The 23,293-nt window shown below is 39.1% G+C and overlaps 1 protein-coding gene across 23 annotated transcripts in view; it reads left to right on the top strand.

Moving 5' to 3' along the window:
• LOC107269770 (dystrophin, isoforms A/C/F/G/H) overlaps positions 1 to 23,293 on the top strand; it is a 261,027-nt gene that overhangs the window by 92,326 nt on the left and 145,408 nt on the right. For all 23 annotated transcript variants that reach the window (XM_025087112.1, XM_025087115.1, XM_025087118.1 and 20 more), the window contains one exon: positions 7,752 to 7,857. In XM_025087112.1, coding sequence (XP_024942880.1) covers positions 7,752 to 7,857 — 106 coding nt within the window. The remainder of the gene's footprint in view (positions 1 to 7,751; positions 7,858 to 23,293) is intronic.

Genomic DNA, 23,293 nt, shown 5'->3' on the forward strand with positions numbered 1-23,293 from the left:
CTAACTCGCGTTGCCCCGGTGGTTTTACGCTACGAAAGAATATAAAGTATGAGACTCGTTAAAACTATTCCAAGTTTCTTATATATGTGTATACGGCAACAAGCTACCTTCGGGCAGCCGCTGCTTCTCTTATTTGCACGCGACTTTAATAAGCCTTTCCCTTTCTCTTGCAGGCACTCGGCCCGCGATACGTTTTCGTTCTCACCCTAGTCAAAGCTTTATTCGCCACGCGATTATGTACTTGTACGTTCCTACTATAAAGCTGCCCTCTGCATAAGCAGGTTGGTAACGAGTGCTTGGGAGCTTTTTATGTGAAGCTTTTTCTTTTTCTTTATTATCACGGTCAAAGAATTTAAAAAAAAAAATATATTATTTTCAATCAACACGGCCATATCAGAATCTTTTCCTACACGACATTCGTTATCAGTTTTGAGAAAATGGCTCTTAGTTTCATGAATGTCATTTAGGACCTTTAAGTCTAAAGCTATTTTCATATAACGACTATAAATGCATAGACCGATACACCTGCATCGTTAAGCCTCTCTCACAACGCAAGAACTCTCGTCGTAAACCCGTGCAGCTTCTGTGGCAGTGATCAGAGTCTTCTCGGTACTCTTGGTAGAGGCTGAATTTTATGACAGTAGGATTCCGGGAATGGTCAGATAAATATATTTTAGGCAAGATGGCGTCAGCGAGCTTTGAAAAGGGATTTGGTCAGAGGCTTCGTTTACAGTAGCGATTCCTATCGTTGACAAGAATTCTGTATATGTACACAGTGTATATCCATAGGTAGGATTTGGATAGCCGGGAGAATCCGAGAGCTTTTTGAATAAGTAACAACGTCTCGAGACATTTCTGGATCACGAGCCAAACTCGCTCTTTTTGATATTACGGTCTTTGATGTGAAGTACGAGGATATATTATGGCGCTGATACACCTAACCTATAACCTTGGGCAAATCAAGAGGATTGCCAAATGTACATAGTAGAACAAGATCTTGACGAGGATCTCTCTTGAGGTCATGATGAAGCGATACACGGTATAGTGATATTGGGTTGTGAGATATTTTACGCTCACTTTAGGCGAATGGAGGTAGGTGTAACTTTGATGTCCATGAAAAGAGAACATTGGCCCCATTAGCATTTTATAATCTTATCGATCGTATTAAGGGAAAAAAAAAAGAAAAAAAAAAAAATAGTGAGGGAGAAAAGAAATAACATGGGCTTTGGACGGATAATTAATGTCTTGCAATTTTACTTAGAAGTCCAGGACGCGCATAGGGCGATGCATTTTTACTACCTCATAGGAATTACCTTGGCACGTAAGTCGCATTGGTGAAAGGTTCTAGGTAGACTCCCGGTAACGCGAGAAGGTTGGTCTATGGGTATATCGTCTGCGAAAGTTTCGTCGATCTATTACGGCGAGTTTAGCGTGAACACGCACCCATGGAAAATGGTCTCGTCTCGAAAACGAGAGACGCCCCAGCGCAGCCCGACGCTCTCGTACCCGCCGGCAACTGACGTCGACTTTGCTATCTACGTAGATTTTTCATGCACGCCTTCTTCGCCTCCTCGCCGAAGTTCCGCATCGTTTCGATGTTCATCCTTTTTCCTTCTCTCTCTCTCTCTCTTTCTCTCTACTCTGTGACTCTGTCTACTTTATCATACCTTTCCGTTGGCGCTGATAGCCTCTGGCGCTATGAGAAACATAATCATGAAATTCCGAGGTGGCTGCGAAAACGTGTCTTTCGCCGATAACCTTCTCTGCCGAATATAACGGATCTTACGGTGGTTTAACATTTCTTATGGGTGCGTGTGTGTATATATAGCTGCTTTTCAATCTGAGCATTCCAGTGATGGTTACTAAAGTCCCATTTCCGTTTGTCTTCGGGGTAACCCAAGCAGATGGGTATGCGTGGTTAATAACGTCGTTATTTCATCTCTATGGGCTGTCCTGATGTTTTCCCATTCGGCAATTATACTTTTGGAGGGATGCGTGTAGTATATGCGCAATACGCATTTCCTTGCTTTCCCGTTTCGGTCACGGGGTAGGAAAGTATAGGAACCTACGTGCAGTTCAGTATTGGTCGAGTAGGTCCGCCCGAGGTTTGGGGGTTGTTCCACCACCCGGTACGAAACTGATGGTTTCGGTAAATGGATCCCATCTGGATCATCCCCACGGATACTACAGTCACCCTCGATCTCAGGCCACTCCTAAAAATCACCCCCCCCTCCTCCCCCCTCCTTACCCACTTGCTTTGGTTTGAACTACGCTCGTTCCCCTCGCTAAGCGCACCCTCGACTACGCCAGTTTTGCACCCCCACAAGCCCCATACCGACCCCATAGAATACCAGAGAGATATATACAGTACTGTTCCCTAACTCGCTCGCTGAGCTCAACCCCCTCCGAAAGCTGTGTCGGATGCTGAACTCGGCCAGTTCCTCGACGCGTCTCTAGCGAAATACACGCGTTTTAGAATCACGCCCTTAAATTCAATCGTTATTTTGTCTAATTATCCTCTGGCATTGAGCGTGTATACTTGTGACGATTTTAACGTCGTGTTCGCGTGTTCTACTACGTTAAATCCGCAAACTCAACGCAACTCACGACGTATATAGAAAAGTGGACCTCGAACTTCCGGCGCTACGATCGATGCGTGTTTTCGATTCGCGCACGTGGCCGTCCGATGGAAACTAAAAAATGTGTGTTTTGCCCGATGTTTATAAGTTTTATGTATATATAGTATATATGTATATCCACAGTATCGTATGTACAACTACGTTCCCGAAGTGAAAAATTCGATACTCGGGCGAGCTGCCACGAAAGTCTAAATGAAGATGCGTTCCATAGGGACGGTGTTCGATCGATATTACTATACATCAAATTTTTTTTTTTTTTTTTTCCGATGCCAATTACACTTTGAATATTTTACAAGCATATCCCTTGGGTTGTTAGACGTACGTAAAATCCTCGGTGATTATTAAAATCTCTATCGGTTGCGGGAACCTTTGGTTAATAATTCATATAGTATCTGTTAGTATCTAATTTGTTAACGACCTACCTCCTTTTTTCTTATATCAATCTTTACTTGCATTTCATTAATTCTTCGTGTAACGATGGCTCTATTGGGCTATTATTGTAACGCGTGTGGATATTCCATCGTTTTAAAATTTAATTTGTATTACTCAACCGGATTTAGTTATTGCACGTTACGTCTCTTTTGAACAGTGTTAAATTGAGCGATTGATTTCGGAAGGGCTTATGAATAGGCGCAATTATCGCTGTTGGCACACGGGCAGTATGGAAACGCACAGCGGAGGGTGAATTTGTGAAAATGATGGTTAACACCAGAGAAAATAGCAGGCTGCTTGGAAAATCGATAGGCTCGTGAGCACCGTTTTATTCTGTTCCCGTCTCTACTATTTTACTTGCTTCTTGCAATCTTCCGTGTAGATTTTCTCTCGCGGTACATCCCAGGATAGGTCAGACTAGACGTTTTCTATATGAGTTAAAAGGGACCAGACACGAATCGGGAGAAAACGTACAACCCCTTTAAGTATTTCTGGTTGGTTGATTTCAGAAGTAGGTATTGATAATATATCCACTTTTTACGTAGCTGGGGTGATAACGAGTATCGATGATGCAGAAAAATATAATTTCCAATTTAATTAAATTAGTACAGAATTATGATGGATTTTGATATCTTATAAAAATTTATATATTTTCATAATTAAATATACACCTTACGTCTGATCTTATAACATTAAGGTCATATGACTCTTGAGGATAATTAATATAAACGACTCGTTAAGCGTGATTATACGAAAGATGTAATAACGAAAGGTCAGGTCAGTCGCGTAGAAATAAGGAAAACAGGATATTTGTCACTGTCTTGCATCAGACTTGTCATTGTTCTCGAATTGATGTTCTGTCCAAGTTATCACGATAACAAATTCCTACCACGTGGCTTTTATTGACACTACACTAAATCGCCCTAAGTTTCAAGCTTCGGTATTAACTGACAGTGTAAATATTTATAGTGTTATCCGTATACTGTAAAGTGCAATTGCTCGTGCAATGGATCCGAACGAGCCTCAGCCCGGTGCTTCAACTTCGCCCCTTTACACAGGCACCCTGCAACTTCGCTTTAACGTAAGTGAATAAAAACCCAGAGCCTTTGAAGTTTACGGAGCTTTTGTTAGAAAGGCCAAGACTGTGCTGCCGACGCCAATGCCATTACAACCAACAGGCCGAGCCAAGAGCTCCTTTTTTTTTTCTTTCTTTTTTTTTTTTGTAACTCGTGTAAACTAAGCTTGTCAAGGTCTCCTGTTAGAACTGGCGACCCCTATTTTTTTTTTCATATAGTAACTAGTTTCGCACGCCGGGGAGAACAAGTTCTTCGAGTAGTCGCAGTATATGGTATTTATGTTTCACTTTGATACGTCAAAGGTTTCAATTTAACTTGATCTCTTTGAGCAGATGTGAATTATTTTTCATTTTTAATTAATCAGCCGGTTCAAGTGCCTTCTCGGTGATTTGTGGGTTCGTATGGCGACTCGTGCGATAGTCCTTATAAAATATTCTGGATTGAATAATACATGAGCTGACCCCGTATAAGATTAGAGCGTTTGACAAAGATGGTTCAGTGCACAGGAGTAATGAACTGCATTATCGTCTTAAGATGCATCGTGTCACTCAAGGGGGTGGATATTAATCGCGCTAGCTGAGAAACTTCGTACCACCTTGGAATTTAACCGGTGATTTATCTTTAGGGTCGGGTTATGTCTATTTGCCACGTGGATATTGTCGTTAGCAGGATATATAAAGTGCGTTCGACGTTACTTCGCAGGGTGTCAATTCTTTGTGATAGAAAATAGCGAGTATCGAGTTTCAATTTCTGGCACGTGCTCATTTCTATGATAGATGTGTCCTTCAATTCATAAGTTTTGGCCTGGTCGATATTGGCGGGGCTCGTGGTACGCTTACTTTCGGCTCGATACGAGGAGCTTTCGACCTCGTGGTTTTTAGCGATAAAACGCACGTAAACCAAGCAGAGATGTAGATTCGAAACTTTTAGACCTAATTCAATTTCCTTTGCTCGTGGCAGACCGAGGTTCCGGAAAAGTCGAAAACCCAGAACGAGAGTTGCAAGTTTTCGGGTTCCACTCCTGAATGATCACATACGTCCGTTATTTAGTTTATTTTTGGAGTTTTAATGCTTTAATAACGCGACATCATACATCCATATAACCACGGAAGGAAACGAAGATCTTTCGAGATGTTTCGTGCATCAGCGCCGCCTGGCGTAACTGTTGAAAACTAATATGTAACCTGCCGACAAAAAAAAATTTATGTGAAATTTCATTTATCTACATGAAATACGACTGGACAGTTGATAATTATTTTTTGACTGGCAAGAGTAATTTTTTAAACTTTTTTTATTTCTCTCGAGAATCACTCGAAATTCTTTAATTACTCGAGTCTCGTTGAACTGTCTATAGGTACTGAGAGAGTTTGCGGAATGACTGTTATTAATTAAGCTTGAAAACTTTTTCAAAGTTTTGTCTGTTTCACGCAAATGACTACCTACTCCTTTCTCAGGATAAGTCATAGCACGTCTTATGTCAAGGTTGAACCTAATTTCTCGTCTCGAAGTCAAACTCTCGAAACTAATTATATCGCCAGCCGAACTGTAGTAATAATCACCCCGTAGCAGAACTGCAATATTCTCAGAAAAGGGTTGAGGTCGATTATTAATTTCTGGTACAGACAGGTGTCGCTATCTGGACATTTACGTCGTACCTGACATTAGATATCGTTCGACTAGCTTTAATTAATTTTCTCATTTATTAATTAACATTTTCGTAATATTTTCCAAACAAAAATTCTTGCTCGCTCATATCCATATTAAATTTCCTCGTACTTCAGCCACAGACTTCCTAAAATTTTTCCTTAGTATGGATACCTATAGATTCTCCTATTGTTAGAGAAAATTGATTTTCAAATACAAATTGTCTATACAACAGTATGGCAAATAATAATAAACTTAACATGGCTGTGAGAGTAATTCGTTTGAGGGGACGCGATAGTTCCACACAAAAATATCATATAGGTGGAATATAATAAAAAAACATATTTTCTAACATATATTATGTATTTTTTACCATGTTCCGTCTATATGACACTTTAGCGTGGGTCCGTCCTACCTGTAAGCACTTTTTGATTACTAGTGTCGTACGTCATAGAGGGAAATATAATTTTCTCTCGTTGGCTGTAAAATACACAACAGTAGATACGTATCAACAGCCTCTAGCCTCTATTACGAATGGATTCACAAATGTGTTCATAAAGTGATGTTTTTCACGCTTCGCCACATCCTAGCATGTGCTCATAATGTCCACCCTGTGGTTACTTGTTACAGGTATCCTGGTGCCTAGTGTGAATTGCGTCAAATGGGTGTATAATGAAACTCCTGTATATTTGACAAACGTGTACTTGATAAATGTGAGCAATTCGTGAAAATGAAAATATTTAGTTAAAAAATGTAATTTGACCGAAATCACGTAAAAGACACGAAACTATGTATCATAATATTTATAATATTACGACAAGACTGTTTAACCATTAGAAGTGAAATTACGGTGATAAAATAAAAATTAACTGCTGTATTTTATTGCAATTTAGGTAATATTAGCAGGGTCTGAAAATCTTAATTTTCCCCGGGTTAATTAAGCCCGAATAAGTAATAGGTGAAATGAAGAGAAGATTCACTGGTCATTCGCCATATTCCTCTACCTAGAAATTTCCCTAGATTAGCATACTTAGTACAGACATTGTTTTCGTAATCCTTTCTATGTTATCCTCTTCGGATCCCGATCTCTATCCTCTTGACTTTACGTCTTTGTGCGTAAGAGTTGGTAGAGGGGTTGATTACGTAAGCACAGCATATGCAGAAGCTTTCGCAAGTCTTGAATTTATCCCACGGCGTTAAATACAAATAATTGTCTTAAACTGGTTTCTCTTGTTCCCATTCATGTAGCCAACCGGTTTTCATTCGACGCTTGATCCAAAACGCTCATCCTGGAAGTATTTCTAAAGAGCCCAAACGGAATTACGATTTGAGTCAGTCAAGTTGGATGAACCGTCACAATACTTTGTCTCGTTCTTCTTTATAGCCATGTTAAATTACTATACCTAAGATTGGACTTTTCTTCCGGGTTAAAAAAAAAAAAATACGGAAAGCAGTGGTAGATAATAAATATTTCACTAGAAATCGATTTGAACCAAGTCACTAGAAATAGCCAGTCAGCAGATCAGGTTCGCGCGGCCGATCGATCGGGCAGTATAGCCCAACCCTCGAGTAAGGGAAGTAGGAAAGCGGTTAGACGGTACAGTTTATTTACATTTCCTGAGATGCCGTAAGACCTCAGCTGTCTATTAGTCTTCATTTAGACTGTCTAAATGTTAGCAAAAATCAACCAGACGCATTAAACTCTCACGTATAATTGAAGTACGCTGATTTATTATTTTACAATTATAAAATGATATCAAAAATTTGAGATATCAAATTAAGACATTCTACATTCTCTCATTCAAAATTTCGTATCTTGATTTTGAATTAAACAAATTTTTTTTTTTATTTTAATCTTATGGTTCGAGATCTCACTGTCGATCTTTATGGTGTTAATGAACGACTCCATCGATATTCCACTGTTCTACCGTCGTACCAACTGTGATACTTGTGTTTGCAGAATGTGCTGCGCGAGTTGGAGCAGAAGAAACCACAATTGGATGAGCTGGTTCACACCGCAGAAAATCTTCGCGCCGATACCAACCGACAGCAGCTACACGGCAAGGGTGAGTTTTTGAACTATTAATATTATTTTACGGTCTAGGGTGGTTTTGATACGTGAAACTCAAAATTTCCTAAAGTCCATTAAATGCGGATGTGACTACGAAGATTCTTGAAGCTGGAGGATTTTTCATCAGAATATATTAAGAGTAACGACAGGATGGATTTACGCAGGCTCGCGCGATATTAGACCGTGCGAATTTTATCGCCCCCAAAGTGATTCGCACTGGATAGAAAATTGTGTAGGGGGACAGGTCAGAAGATAGATTTCTTTTTTCGACGTGAAAAGAATCGAGCTCAGAAACTCCGATTTCGTTGACCACGCGTAAACTTTCACTAAGGTCGGCCCTATTAACCTCATTCGTCTTATTTATTTGCCAGAGTTTTCCAAGGATTCAGAGTAATGCTGCGAGAGAGAGAAATAGCTAGGCCAAATATAGAGAGTCTCTATCTCACTCTACGCCACGTGGCATCTAATCAAAGTTTTACAAATTGAATACCGAATTTTAGATTTTTTCAACGGCACTCATCTCTTTCCTGTCGCTATTTGTATGTCCACTCCTCTAATGCCTACTGGGTAATATTTTCATACTGAATAATAGTACTTTGACATTTGTATACCAATATCGAAAATGGTTGGTAGTTATGTTTGCAATTTTTTTTTTTTTTTTCATGAATTGCAAATGCTTTTGCTTCTTGCGACAGTCGTTCTTATTGTCCTATTAATTATTTCAATAGCAGCAGGGGGATACCTCGATCAACTGTGTATTGTTCGTTTTCTATTACTGCCTGAGTACCTCCGTCTACTGTTCTCCATATTTCGCATTACCAGACAATTCTTTCCTCTATTGTTCAGCCCTTACTATTCCCTGGCGGCATAAAAAAAAGACCTCGTATTTGCGAATAGTAAAAGTCCTGATGCGCCACGGCGCATTTTCGCAAAATATTGCGTCCCTTTTTTTCCACAGTGCGATTCAACGTGCGCACGGACATTTGTTTTACACGAAAAATTTTTTAGCAGCTTACTTTAGAAGCGAAAGTAACGTTTGCGCAACGAACAAGCTTTTTTTTATTCGACACCAGCCAGACGTGCGTCGGAACGTGTTTTCGAGTGATCACGTATTAAAAACCTTCACTTTACTCGCGTATACTCTATTTGAAAATACTTTACAGACTATTTGCCGTAGAACCGGCGAGGCCAAAAAAAAGAAGTGCGTTCAATTTTAAAGGGGATATTTCCACGTGTCATAAAGCTCCACCGTGCGAAACGTATGTCGAGCGACAACGAAATTACGTTACACGGTATCCTCGTGATAATTCATAAAACATAATATTCCCATAAATCTAGCATCAGTTTGAAACTTGGTCCATTAATCATGACGATACAAAATTCCGAGCGTATCCTATATAATGCAATCTCATTACGTCATATAATCCCGTGTAGATTAGTTATTACTCTATTAAATTCCTGCGAGTCTTCATGCGGATATCTACACGAGCGAAGCAGCCACTGCAATAACTTTGCCAATATGTGATATTAGCATCGCTATCGGTATAGCGGCCTGCTATTATAGTGGTATCATCCATTGAGATCTGGGACTCGAATCGAAGGTGCATCGTCCGTTGAAAGCGAAGCCAAAGTTCAGGGCTGTCGTCACGAACGGTGCATACGAATTTATGCATTTCTAAAGGCCCGAAAATATATAACGTGCTATTTATCATTATGCGTTGAATTGAAAGATATGACGATTCGTCGTATTACATAAAATCAGCCGTAGAAGAGGACTCGTTGGGGTACGTGAATTATCACTCGGATGAACCCTCCGGGGTCTAGTGGGACGTCTGCGTCTGGCTTCTGGGAATGATGATGTCCTCAGACAATTGCATCTCTCAGCTAGAAGCTCTGTCTATGTTCTGGATGTTCAATGCTTGTAATTCCGCGTCCACGTTCCCCTTTATGATTGAATTTGACGTCGATTGGAGTGGCGATAGTTTCCGGCAGGGTGTGATTAACCCGTGGACTGTTCAGTGTCTATATACGGTTGGTTGGAGAAGTAATCAGAAAGTGGAAGTAGGGAATTGGTATTGATTTTGGTATCGACTTTTTCGTAAATTAACCCTCGTGTTTACATTGCCACAAGATTTGTGGTATCAGCGCATATAATTTTTGCTGGTTCAATTTATTTTTCGCTTTTATCCTATCCAGGGAATAGGCCGAATTCGAAATTGAATTTTTCAATAAAGTAAAAAGATTTTCTTATGGACGCAACGTGACTGCCCTTAAGAAACGTGTATCCAACAACTTATCTCGTCTCTGAAGATCGAGTGGACTTCGGAGTAAAATCAATTTTCAATTCTTAACATCGACACTTCACTCGGTACGCGCGGTTCTCTTCTTTGGTAAATGGGAAAAGTTTGAGTAGTTTTTAAGTCCCGCGCGACTTACCTCTAACACCCAGCCTTGAGTAGTGTCAGTGTTTTCTGAAGGGTGACACGAGTGTCGAGAGTGCAGATGTAACTGGTCACGGAGTACCGAAAAATCATAAAAATTTATCAGCACTTTCATGAGACTTACTTCAGTAAGATTGAAACGTATTAGTTATCAATTACTCGGAATTCCTTTTTTTTTTTTTTTTCATTTATTTACCCACAATACCTAAAATCCATCATTTGCGATCTGTCGTTTCAATTAATTAACACCGATTGTAATATATTACATTTAATACCTCAAAGACCCCCTCGCTGTCCCTCTGCCGTCCTTATCGTTTTACCAACGAAAGACCTCCGGTACTTTGTGTGTATTGGTTGAGGCTTTACACAAGAGGCTTACGTTAACCAAGTGAACATCTCGTGGTAAATGCCGCCTCGGAGGTGGCGGACTGGGCTTTAATTACGTGCACGAAACATACGAGACGTGCTGCCGTGCGCGCCAGTTTTACACGGGTTACTGCGCATCCTTGTGGTTTAGTTTATGTAGCGTGAACTTGCTGTCTTGGAGTTGGACTGAAGTTTCTCATGTGCTCCAGAATTCGTGTTCGTCTTCTTGCCACGATGGGATTTCAGAATTTCTATCTAGCGTGTAGACGCTTTTTCCTCCTGTTACCTCGTGGCAGATACCAGCCTTCGCATTTGTATCCCGTAAAACACCGCGCAGGTCTGCGATGTCAGACTTACCGGAAATGAGGGACTTATCGTGGGAGCTTTTTAACCGTGTCTCCTGTGCAAGCTCAGTGATATAAACTTTGTAATTCGGAATGTGTTAATTGGAAAGACTGTATGCGGTATATGTTAACCACGTGCATACGCATATACGCATGGTTGCACGTTTATAGGGTGCACAGACGACAATAAGGGCTACTTCAAAGTCCTGAATGTACAGTGCAAATTACAGTTTGACGTATGTAGCTTGGTCATGCTGTTATATATTAACGCGGGTAGACGTAGGTGGCATAATATCACCATGCATTAATGGTACGTGAGTAACAACTGTACGTACGTCAGGCTGTTTTCGCGGGTAAATTTTAACTCGATTTTTAATAAAATTGACGTTGCGAGTCGTATTCGTTTACCTTGTTAATTTTTATATTCCTACTTGTATGAAGGGTTGGTATTTCTTTTCATTGTCGTATCCATTCTAGTACCCTTGTAGTGTATCTTGGGGATGCAGCTTCTTGGCAGAATTATAGTGGCACGAATGGAATCGTTTCTTTGGTTTGGATTCAATGGAATTTTCTCAATCGAATTATTTTTATCTAATTACGAGAAATTAATGAAATGAATTTGCAAAATGACTTCTTGAAACGAACAGGGGTTTATGAATGTAGAATTGTAAAGGAGATCAGTGCAATAAGCGTAATTGCGTAATTGAGGACAGAGGGTGTAATAACTAGAAATATGCCACCCTTCTTTAAATGTACCTTACGGCTAGAAAGATTTACGAGCTGACAGAGGAAAACCGAAGGAAGCAGTAAGGCCGAGTGAGGTTCGGAAATTATATGCAAATTGTAGCAATTATAGTTGCTACAGTTCTGTAGGATTTTTACCTTCTCGCGATTCATCCGGATCAGCAGTTACGTCAAGACAGAAAGAATTTTTATTGTGACAGCAGGGGGGGAGGGGTGATTGGATAAGGAATCGAGGTTCATACAAGTAGTGGAACCTATTATGATACCCTTAAAGGGAAAATTCTCTTTTATTCGATTCAACAAACAGGAGATTCTTCGATATCAAGTGAACGTTATCAAATTATATGAAATCGATTTCTCATTAATCTCTTTCTTACTTCTCCCACTGTCATAAATCTACCAGGTGGATGGGCAAGGAATTCCAATATTAAACGCATATCAGGAATCGTGCAACTTCAATCTCACTTCTACCCCTATACCGTAGTCTAATAATCGTATATACTTTTGTTGATACGTCTGCCAGGCCTGAAACTTTAATACGAGTTCATACAAAATACAAGCATAGAAGTTACCGTAAGGCACTTTCGATATTCTATTATTTCCAGAAAAATATAAGCTTCAGCAACTCCATTGTGATTTTTATCTTTTTTTCTTCTTCTTTATTTCGTCCTCCGAGTTATCTCGTCCAATAATAAAACCTCGCGACAAAAAATTAACAGGAATTGTTGTTTGTCTAGTTAAGGCGAGTGTCACGTAAATGAGAGAAGAGCTCGTTCAATTATAAGTTACAAATCTAAGGACAGTAAGTAACGCAAAAACGAATCGTGTCGGTATACGTGTATAAATGTACTCTCCTCTCTCGCTGAAGTACTCTCTTAATATGTTGCCGGATTCGAGTAGGATCTTTTGCAGTCTTTCACGACTTTTACATGAATATTCAACCGAATTTACGTTCATAAAATTGACATGTGAGTACACAAAAAATTCTTTCTTTTTTTTTTTGATATTATATATAATATATATATATATATATATATATATATAATATAATATATATATATATATAATATAATATATAATAATATATATAATATAATATATATATATATATATATATGTATTTACTATCATATAAATTTTTATACCTTCTGTTTATCATTTTCACTAAATCTTCTACACTCTCCTCCTTTGTTCATTCTTGAAACTTACCTATACACTTTATCGTCGCTAGTCGTTTTGCAATTACGCCAAACTACGGCTGGCTTACATCGAATAAATTCTACGTACTTAGCATGCCGTGTCGTAAGTTACGTCAGTAATATAGGTGCGCACTTGGGACGTGTAATTGCACAGTTATATCAATTAATGTATTAGTTGAAGCAGACACCTGGCACTTATTTTTCTAAGGTACTTTGTATATCTATATGTATGTATGTAAAAAAAAGTTTGCTGTTTCGCATAGCGATCTGAAAAAAATTGTCTTTTGCTGAATTCACCTTAATTATGTCAGTCAGGTTTTTCTTGTATATTAATACAACTATGTAATTTCATAGGAGCCACGTTCGTACTTTGCATCAATCGACCCTTTATGCCACTTAAATACCCAAGTCAAGGCACCAGTATGAGCGTATACCTATGGGGGACTATTTTACGGTTAATGTCATAGGAAGATGTCCCCTCCAAAAGCTATTTTACTCGTGGGCGAACAATAGCTATGTTACTGTTATCCTGAATTATATAAAAATCCTATTCTCCTTTCGCCCTTGTAATTGTTTCGTTCGTTTGCTCATTAATTTATTATACCACTAATTAACGTCCATTCTCATGAATCCATGCGTAAACCAGCCATTGTTAATGCTCGTCATTTTCAAAGCCACGACTATTTGTCTAAAGTGAAATCCTAGGTAGCGGAGTTAAATACCATGCTGTTATGAACTTGTTAATGACGTAATGGGAAAATAATGAATATTACCATACCCGCTATTATTAATTTTGATGTTAGCGGTTTTCCACGTTTCGTACTTTACGAAATCTTAATATATTAAATATCAGTGGTTTTCCACGTTTTGTACTTTACCCGCCTGTATTTCCTCGTTTCATTCAGTAATATCCGTGTCTGTCTTATCGTCTGTGAAACTGACGCATGACGTAGGATAATATTGACAAGTCAATATTTTCCATGTTCTTGATAAACCTTACCATTCTATTTCACGTTATCTTTATTCACAAACTGAACACTCCTTTATTACAGTCTTTTGTATCCTTCTTTTATATCACTGTGCCAATTGCATCGGGGTAACGCTTTTATTCGAATATAATAATTGACGGTATCAACATTTTTGACTCAGCCTTCTTATCAGAAGAAAATGGGGGGAAGGAGGTGATATTAGGAAATAATGGTAATAAAATAGTAATAATAAAGTAGGTAACAAAAAAAGATAAATTAAACAAAGGGAGGATGGGAGTCTCAAAGGGGGCGTGGAGGGGGTGCAAAAGAGTTTATCTCTGCACGACCGTGTGAATCAAGCTTTATACTCGTATACGCTAGATTAGATTTGTACGATCAAATGAAGCTTTCCATACTTCAGTTTTATTCCATTAGTGCGAAAGGCTACTTAACTCTATGAAACGTACAGGTTGTTTTTGTTTTTCGTTGCGTCGAATCAATAGATCCGAGTGCTCGAGGCACCTGCCATTTCACTTATTGCGTAGCTCTACTATGCTATGTAATATGTACGATATACTATATTACATATGTATATAATAACCATATATATATATTTATATAATCCAATGGTACTCGTTGATGATATCGTCCTGCGGTGAAAATATTCCATTTAACGGTTGAGCGACGGGTTCATTTAAATGTCCGCGAAATAGTGCCGCGCGGATATTGTCTCTTGGTTAATTATAAAACTCGGAAATATCTGCCTGAGACTTTTCATCACCTCGTTATTTCGAGAGACGATCATAACGAGCAGATAAATTCTGCCCGTTCGCTGTACTCGCTTGCCCTATACGTTTAAGTAAAAATTCATTCGTTTTCAATCCTCCCTATGCTATCCAGCATTGGGTTTCAGTCAAATCGTTATTAATCTATATACTTTATAAAAGTTGATTATGATATTCAAGGCGATTGGAATTGGTCTTTTTTCTTTTTCTTTTACCAAGATTAAAATGTCACGCTCGAATTCGTTTGATCACCCACGTCCCGTTCCAATATGCTTGTGGCCCCACTGCGCGACAAGGCGGAACAATTCTGCCAGGAGCTCCGGAACTAGCTCTATAGCTATTATACTTGGATTGCATAACGATTTTACAAAGCTGCCATAGGGCGATTCTTTGTTCGGTCGATTAAAATAATAAAGCGGGACAAGTTTGCCTTAATAATTTTATACGCAATTTACGCGGTGACGGGTTTACTGTATTTTTCGAATAATTACTTCTGCGTTATTTTCGTAAAGGATTATATACTTTGTGTACTTGGTTATTGATAATTGACTAAAATCAACAGATCGTACATATAGTCGTTCAACAAGTGTCTACCGTACATTTGTTGCTAATACTAACTTTTACATACATACGGCTATTTGGCAAATATATTGTCGAAAATTGTATTATTGTACATTCCGAAATTCAAATATTACTAATGACCATTTATTTCATAGCGATTATACATTTTACGCGTTTCACTAATACTCTCTATATTTCGTTGCATGGACAAATCAAATTTTTAACGTATTTGCCCTGTAGCTCTCTGGCATGGTAAAAATTTCACATCCAATAAGTCGTATAAGTGAAAAAAAATTTTTTATTTTTATCACCGAGCAAAAAAGATAGAAAATCGAGACGCATGTAGAAAGAGAAAAAAAGAGAGAGAAAATAGAGTGGCAGGTAATTTTCCATGCGAGACTCATCTGCTCTCTTTCCAATCACAACCCCGCAATGGTTTGCTCGCGTGCAATAAACCGCGAGTGGTGACGGTACGTCTGGTCCATTCGTCCCGAGGATGCTGGAAAAAGAAAAAAAAGGCGAAATAAAATACAAAGCAAAATGAGAGGTACGAGCGAGGTTACTGGCTGCGGCTGCTATAGCAAAGTCCGTTTCGCGTTTCATCCTTGTCTCTTCCACGTGCAGTAGGGGGTGGGCTTATCTCGGGTCTCCCGGTGACGCCTTGCGGACTTTCCGGCAGTCTTGCTTCATCATCTGCTCGCAGCACGGTAAGCCTTCTTCGGGATGCGAAACACACGAATACGTATCGCAGCACGCGCCATGTTTTATTCAAGCTGCGTTTGTTTTGCCGCACGACTACGACGTCGCGACGCTCTGCGACTGGTTCTTCTCGATGGGAGTAAAAAGGTCCCGTGAGAAAGACGGAGGGGAACGAGCGGTACCCCGGGTGGGTGACACCTCTATCTTGCGAAAATATTAAAAGTCTTGATATTACCCACGTTTCGCTCTTGGCTTCAGCGTTTAATGCGAAACGTTGAATTTTCTCACGAGTGCTACGACGTGGATCCTCCCTCCGATAACGACGACGATAACAATGGGGAGACATAATTTTCTTTTCTTATTCATTGAGGGATTTACGTCACCTTCAGACACACCAGCCCTTCGGCGTTCCTCGTTATCGACTCGGTATACATGCATACTGTCTACATATAGAGATGGGGTAACAAGTGAGTAGGAAAATCTCGCAGTTAAATGAGACAGGATAAAAAAATGAGCTGTTCCAATGTGGATGGGATATGAGGATGAAATCGAATCGATACGTTAGGACGTCGCGTATTTTTCCAAAGACGCTGAGGGATCGTCTATTTCTTGGCGTGGAAGGGAGCGAGAGAAATGGATGCTGGGTGTAAAGGAGCAGAGGAGGACGATTGTTCGAGGATGGTTACAGAAGGTTTGGGGTGGTCGGCTCTGCGGATGGGTGGTATATTCAAGATGGCTGACAGGTGGGAAATATAAGAGATGGCTCTACTGCTCCCATGGCACAAGGAGTTAGCCGTACCTATCCCGTTGCGATATGCTGTAGGGAAAGGTCGCGCTATGGCTTTTATTAAAAATGCTAATTACGTTATTTTTCAAGACTCGGAGCGAGTCTCATCTTGGAATAGGAGCGTAAAGTAGTTGGAATGGCGGTGTGCTAGGTGCGTTTTTGCGAGTTACGGCCATCTTGGCAAAAAGAAATAAAGAGTAAAGAAAAGTGCCTTTTAAACGGAACCCTAGGGAGATCACCTTAGCGGAGGATCCAGCGACGAGCAATCTAGCAGAAGCTACTTTATCTTCAACGAAGATGGTTTTATTATTTTCTCGTTTATTTACCTTAGCTAGGAATACTTTTTTTGCTCTTTTTTTCTTTTTTTTTCTCTTACGACGTTATTTCGTTGTACTATCCATAGGTGTATGCGGATCATGCTGTTTCTTCTGAGCAAGACCATGTTTAACGCGCATGCGCACTCGGTCTACACGTGATACGTTTACGAGGTGTCGATCTCGTTGTGATAATTGCTTCGTTAAGAAGAAACGTATCATTTGCTTGAGGTATATAGGAAAAGGTGAGTGAGTAAGAGAGAGAGAGAGAGAGAGAGAGGGAAAGAAGATAAGGTGGCGAAGTAAGTGAGAGGAAGAAGCGAATGAAGACTCCAGACCCTACAGAATTAGCTGAACCCACCGAATCCTCTATCCTCTCACTGTTCCAGGGAAAGAAGATAAGGTGGCGAAGTAAGTGTGATAATTGCTTCGTTAAGAAGAAACGTATCATTTGCTTGAGGTATATAGGAAAAGGTGAGTGAGTAAGAGAGAGAGAGAGAGAGAGAGAGGGAAAGAAGATAAGGTGGCGAAGTAAGTGAGAGGAAGAAGCGAATGAAGACTCCAGACCCTACAGAATTAGCTGAACCCACCGAATCCTCTATCCTCTCACTGTTCCTCCATACCAACTACCCCCTTCTTCTTTTCTCTCATTTAAGATTGGCGCAGTTCGCCGTTCGTTCGTCTTTAACCTCCTCCACCTCCTTTTGCCGTCATCTTATCTTATTTGCCGTTACGTGCCTCGCAAAATGCCGATCCTGTGAATACCCCGAGGAATCCCGTGGATACGTACGAAACTTCTGAGTCCCGACGTCGAATTGCCTGGCGTCTCCGATATCTTTAGAAGTTCGATTGTTCCGACATCTATCCCCGCCTCCGGGTTCCTACCGTAGAACACAAACAGTCTGATTGATTGGACCTATAGGCTCACGTCGAGATCCGTGAATACTTGAATTACCAAGTAGATTGTGATAATCAGAATTTATTTTTATTATTTCTCATAGCGTTTAACGAAATATTGTGCGATGTTACGGTCCCGTGGAACATATTCGGTAAATTTATTTTGGCTTTTATTTTCAATTTGCTCAAAATTTGCATATTCACTTTTTGACATTTCCTTAGGTTCGGGTAAATGGGTATATCGTATTTGGTCAATATTGTCACGTAGTGTCTGGTATATTCAACGAATAGAAGCTGTGAAGTCCGAGGTTCATTGAAGTGCAGGAGGAAAGTGCATTACGTTTAACTGCACCCTTGGGTCATCCAGGCACATTCTAGAATTCTCTTCTATTCATTCAAAGTAACCTGCATCATCTTCGTTGCGAATGGTTACCCGTAGTTACGTATAGACACTGTTCCTCTGGGTATACGTATGTAATATTTTGGATAAAAATAATTTGAAGTTTTTAATTTATTCGACATAAATCAATCAATTTCTATAGTTCTTAATGAAATTGACGTTTTTTAAAAATTAAAAAAATAGTTACCTATGCATGGAACGTAGTTGATTGATTTTTTGTCTTTCTTACGAATCCCATCGTACGACGTAGTCGCGTCTTTGTTACAAAATACTTAGCTTAGCTTCCATGTCTTCTTGTCTTTACAACGCAACATTCCCATTGCACGACCCAAATGTAATTTACAAATGAAAAGCTTTCAGAAACTTTTTTCACCATTCTTCGTTCCAGGGGCGATCTTATTTCTGAATTGAAATGATTTAACTCGTTCCTTGCGAGGAGTTTATCGAGTTACCCGAGGAAATAACAAATAACGAAGTTCTTATTTTTCCCACCGACTTGAAAGCCAATGTTAAAGTCTCACCCCATCTACACTCTCAGATCCCTGCCCCATGTTGGACCTTTCATCCGAAGCTTCACCCAGCAATTGCTATGACAGAAGTTAAAAGGGCATCTCCAACACAGACAACTCCGCCCAATAAGTTTATCAAGTCAACTTTAATCGAGCTAAGGTGTAATATTAAACTTTTAATTAAAAACAATCGAATTCTCATAATTCGTGGTTTTTTTTTTATTTCTTTGCATTTTCTAGCTTTTAATTGCGTATCTCGCTTAAGTGATGGCTCAACGATTATTACTGAGTTATCGTTTTTTATATTCTTTTTTAACTCGTTCAACTGTGATTCATTAATCGTCCTGATACTTTGGATTATGTAATATATACATTTTTTCAAAAAAAAAAAATAAATAATGGTGTACTAGAAAATTATTCATAAATAACAGCGGTTTTTGTCGATACTTAAAACCTCATGTATTTTACACAGATTTATCATACTTTACAGATGGTCCATGAGTAGCGTGTTTTTGACACGCGTGTGTACGATGTGTGTTGATACGCGTTGACGAGGGTCTCTTTTTCTCGTGGTGGTTCTAGGGAAATTTTTGCCAAAAGTACTAGATCCCTTTTATTACTAAACAGGGTAGAACGTTCCGACTATATGGCCATATATTGGAGTTAACACCATTAGAGAATTTTTCCATTCGAGGTTTTAATGGCCATATAAAGCTTCGAGCACTGTTTACAGCACTGGCTTTTGTTACCAGTGTGTTTATCATTTTGCGGTTATTTTACATTTTTTCAAAGTGCTACTTCATGAAATTGTCTATCCACAGCCGGGAGCGAATATCGTGAAATTATTCGAAAACGATGCAATCACTCGGTTATAACATGGAATTCACGCTTTACCGATAACGCAAGTATTTCTTTGCATCTCGTTATAGCAACTCCAATAACATTAAAGATTTTCTTCGCGAAAAATAAACCCACGACACGCACATTGGTATAAAACTCCGAAATCCTTCGAGACTTACCCCATTATCGAATTCTGTTCTTTCTCTCATCCCGTTATAAGCAAGCATATCACATTATTTATAATGGCATATAATTTTTTTTATTAAGGATAACCTGTTCATTTTATTTGCCAAACTTCTTAGTAAATTTTAATGATATGTAGATCGGCTTTTTTTGGTTTTTCTGAATTTTTGAGGGAGGACCAATGGGGTAGAAATAATCACACTAAATTGGTACCTATAACTTCGTCATTATTGGCACTTGGAACGATAGGTTAGGTTAGGCGCTTTCAATGTTATTATAATAATAGATCATTCATTTGGCGGAATGACTACTCAACAATACCAGAGCCTACAAAGTCCCGGCCGCTTGGGCGAAAGCAGAGTTTAACGTTAAATTTGTTCGCGTGCACAACCCAACGTTATGCGCCTGGATACTGCTTAGCTTACCCCGTAAAATAACCGTGACCACATGGAACGAACACTGTAACTTTGTTTCTCGAGTTTTTATGGTTTTTTTGACGTAACGGTTTGAAGGTTCCTGGAAGTGTAGTATTATTGCAGATGGGGTAGCTTTAAAATATTACTGGCTCTTACATATATATATGTACAATTCATGGATATAAGCTATTCAGTAACCTGAATTATGTATAGAGCAAAGCAGAGGAAGAAATGAGAGGCACAAGAAATATGAGATAGAGAGTTATTTATTACATGTCAAATCCCCCATTTGCATAAGTTGATTCAATAAAAATATCAAAATCCTTGAAAGCCTCGTTACTATCCTCCATGTTTTGATTCTTGGTATTTATTTCATTTTTTTTTTTCCTCCAATCATTCAGGTCCTAACCTAAACGCCCTTAATCTATTCGATCGGTTCTCTCCACCAGAGAAACGTCAAGCCTAATATCCTTGCTTTTATATTTTTTGTAAAGCTTCCACGACACGGACGTTGCTGCGCTGTATAAATTATACTCGCGGTCAATTGCAAACCGCCCCAAGCCACTTACTTCCAATGAACGGATAAGCTGACACTTAACGAGAAACTGAATTCAGGCTGTCGCGCGCAGTGTGTCTTTGTGATATTAAACCCACTTCCAGGAATTCTTTTCAAATCTGCTTGTTCTCGAAAAGAGATGTCTTGTTCTACATTTATGTTTTTCAAACTCTATACCTATAGTATATACATTTTATATACAACATAGTATACTGTAAAGACTCGACGAAATATGTCGAAATTTTACATGTCCATTTTTCTATAGAAACTAGATAAAAATTTCATAGAAGTGATTTCATAATTTTTTTTTAATACAATTTCTATGAACATTTTTCGCATCCCGCTAACGTTCACTCGATGTAATACATGGAAACAGTTGAAATACGAACATAGTATGTACAATGAGATTTTTCTGATTTCCATGCACTCACGTGTATTTTTGTACTAATGCGGTATCCGTATAAAATTCTTTATCCTTTTTTTTTTTTAAAAAAAGGAGAAGTAATTTCGTCATTTGAATATAAAATAGAAATAGCCATGCATGCTGCCTACAGTTTACGACTTCGTTTCTCCACTATTTCTTGTAGAAGGCGCACGCTGCTTTCCTACAGGGTTAATAAACGACCTTAGGGATTTGACTTCTCCTGGTGATTTCGCAGTCGCGCTAGACTTTTTCCTGATCCTCTGCCTGGTTCGCGAAGACATTACTGAGGATACGAATATCGGGAACACTGTTTCCTTTTTTTCACTCTCCATTTCCAACGATCGATTCCACTTACAAGTATCGATTTGAATTCTTATAGTCAAGCGTATAACTGACTGTTTAGTCGATCTGTAGAAAACCTCTATCATCAGTCGATAAGAACCATACTCGTCACTGTAAAACGTGCACGTACAACGTTTTACATAGAAATCCTACATAACACGTGCGATACATTTTTTCTGCATGAGATAAAGGCAATAAAGGTACAGTAGTACAAAGTGCAGTACAATTCCCTTTGGCACAGACGAAGATTGCCTTGTTGTAAATTTTATACGAACTTTAGTTTTTTTTTTGGGGGATTTCAGTACGTGAGATGCTAACCTCGCGCCGATGACGTCATGCGCAGATAAGATCTCATAGAAATTCGTTTTGGTCTCCTCCTCAAAATTCTTTTTATACCCAGTGACACTTAGTGTTACTGCAAATTACGAAAAGTCGCTTTTTAATAATAAATAATTTATAAAGGGAAACGAAGGAATATTTTTTAAGCAGCGAATATTAAAACTCGTCGAAACGTCAGAATTGATCGAAAACATTATTTGCATCGTGCAATACACATGCAGATGCAAGTGCAATAATTGATAACGATAATAGCCAAGGAGATTTACCACGCCATTAGGTATATTCTCCTCTAATTTTTTTTACATGGTTGCTTCGGATCATCCAGACAGCAGTGTGTGCGTGCGACTAACTAGATATTCGATTTGCTTTCTACGGCAATGAAATTAATCGAATCGAGCGATTTGATCGATCCGACAAAATTCATAAAGCCGGGCAGTCCTCGCGCCTATCATTACCATCTCTTTCAACGAACGAATGAAATCTGCCGTATAAAACGTGTTTGATTTAGAACGTCGGTATACACGTCGTGTATTAATTGTCCCTTTGAAAATGTACTTTGATTCTGTTCATGTATTATCGAGAGGATTGCATACGCAATTTAATACGCCGTGGGACTGTGTAAAATATGAGTGAACATTATGTATAGTGATTTCTCCATGGTCCATATCAGTCTCATAATAAGCCTTGTGTGTATATATATAGAGTGGACTACTGATACTGGATTGGAAATCCTATTGTTCCATATCGTGTCCACATCCTGACGGATATGTGCTATACGAATGGAGCATAACTACCGAAGAGTAAAATTCAATAAAAAACCGCAATCGAGGAGTCTCCTTTCATTTTACCTCTATTCATGTTCAATCACTAAGTGCATATTTTACTGTCGATCATTGAGCCACGAAGCAGAGTATTCCCTCTTTCTATCTCGTAGTGGTCATCGCTATTCAAGTCTAACGGACACACGTCAATTTATAGCATTTATTAATGTATTATTATGATTGTTCATTTGACGTACCACCAGCCAACTATAACGTACGAAGTACCGGGAAAATCCATTTCAACGACCTCGTTTACCTTTTAAGCCGTTAGAAACACTTGCGAAAAGCAATAGAAAGTGGCAGCCTTTAACACCCTTCAATAGGAAGTCTCTCCTGTACGTATCTACTATCCCATGTGGAAAGTGGCTGGTACGAGTTTGAAGTTTCAAGGAAAACACTCAAAGCTTTACGGATAAAGCTTAGGAAAGGATGAAGTAAAAGCTCTCTACTTCTGTTTCCCTCTGCGCACTGAAATCTTCGTATCTTCGCGAGAGTA

This window comes from Cephus cinctus, unplaced genomic scaffold (assembly GCF_000341935.2).
Source record: "Cephus cinctus unplaced genomic scaffold, Ccin1 Ccin1_scaffold0690, whole genome shotgun sequence".
NCBI lineage: Eukaryota > Metazoa > Arthropoda > Insecta > Hymenoptera > Cephidae > Cephus > Cephus cinctus.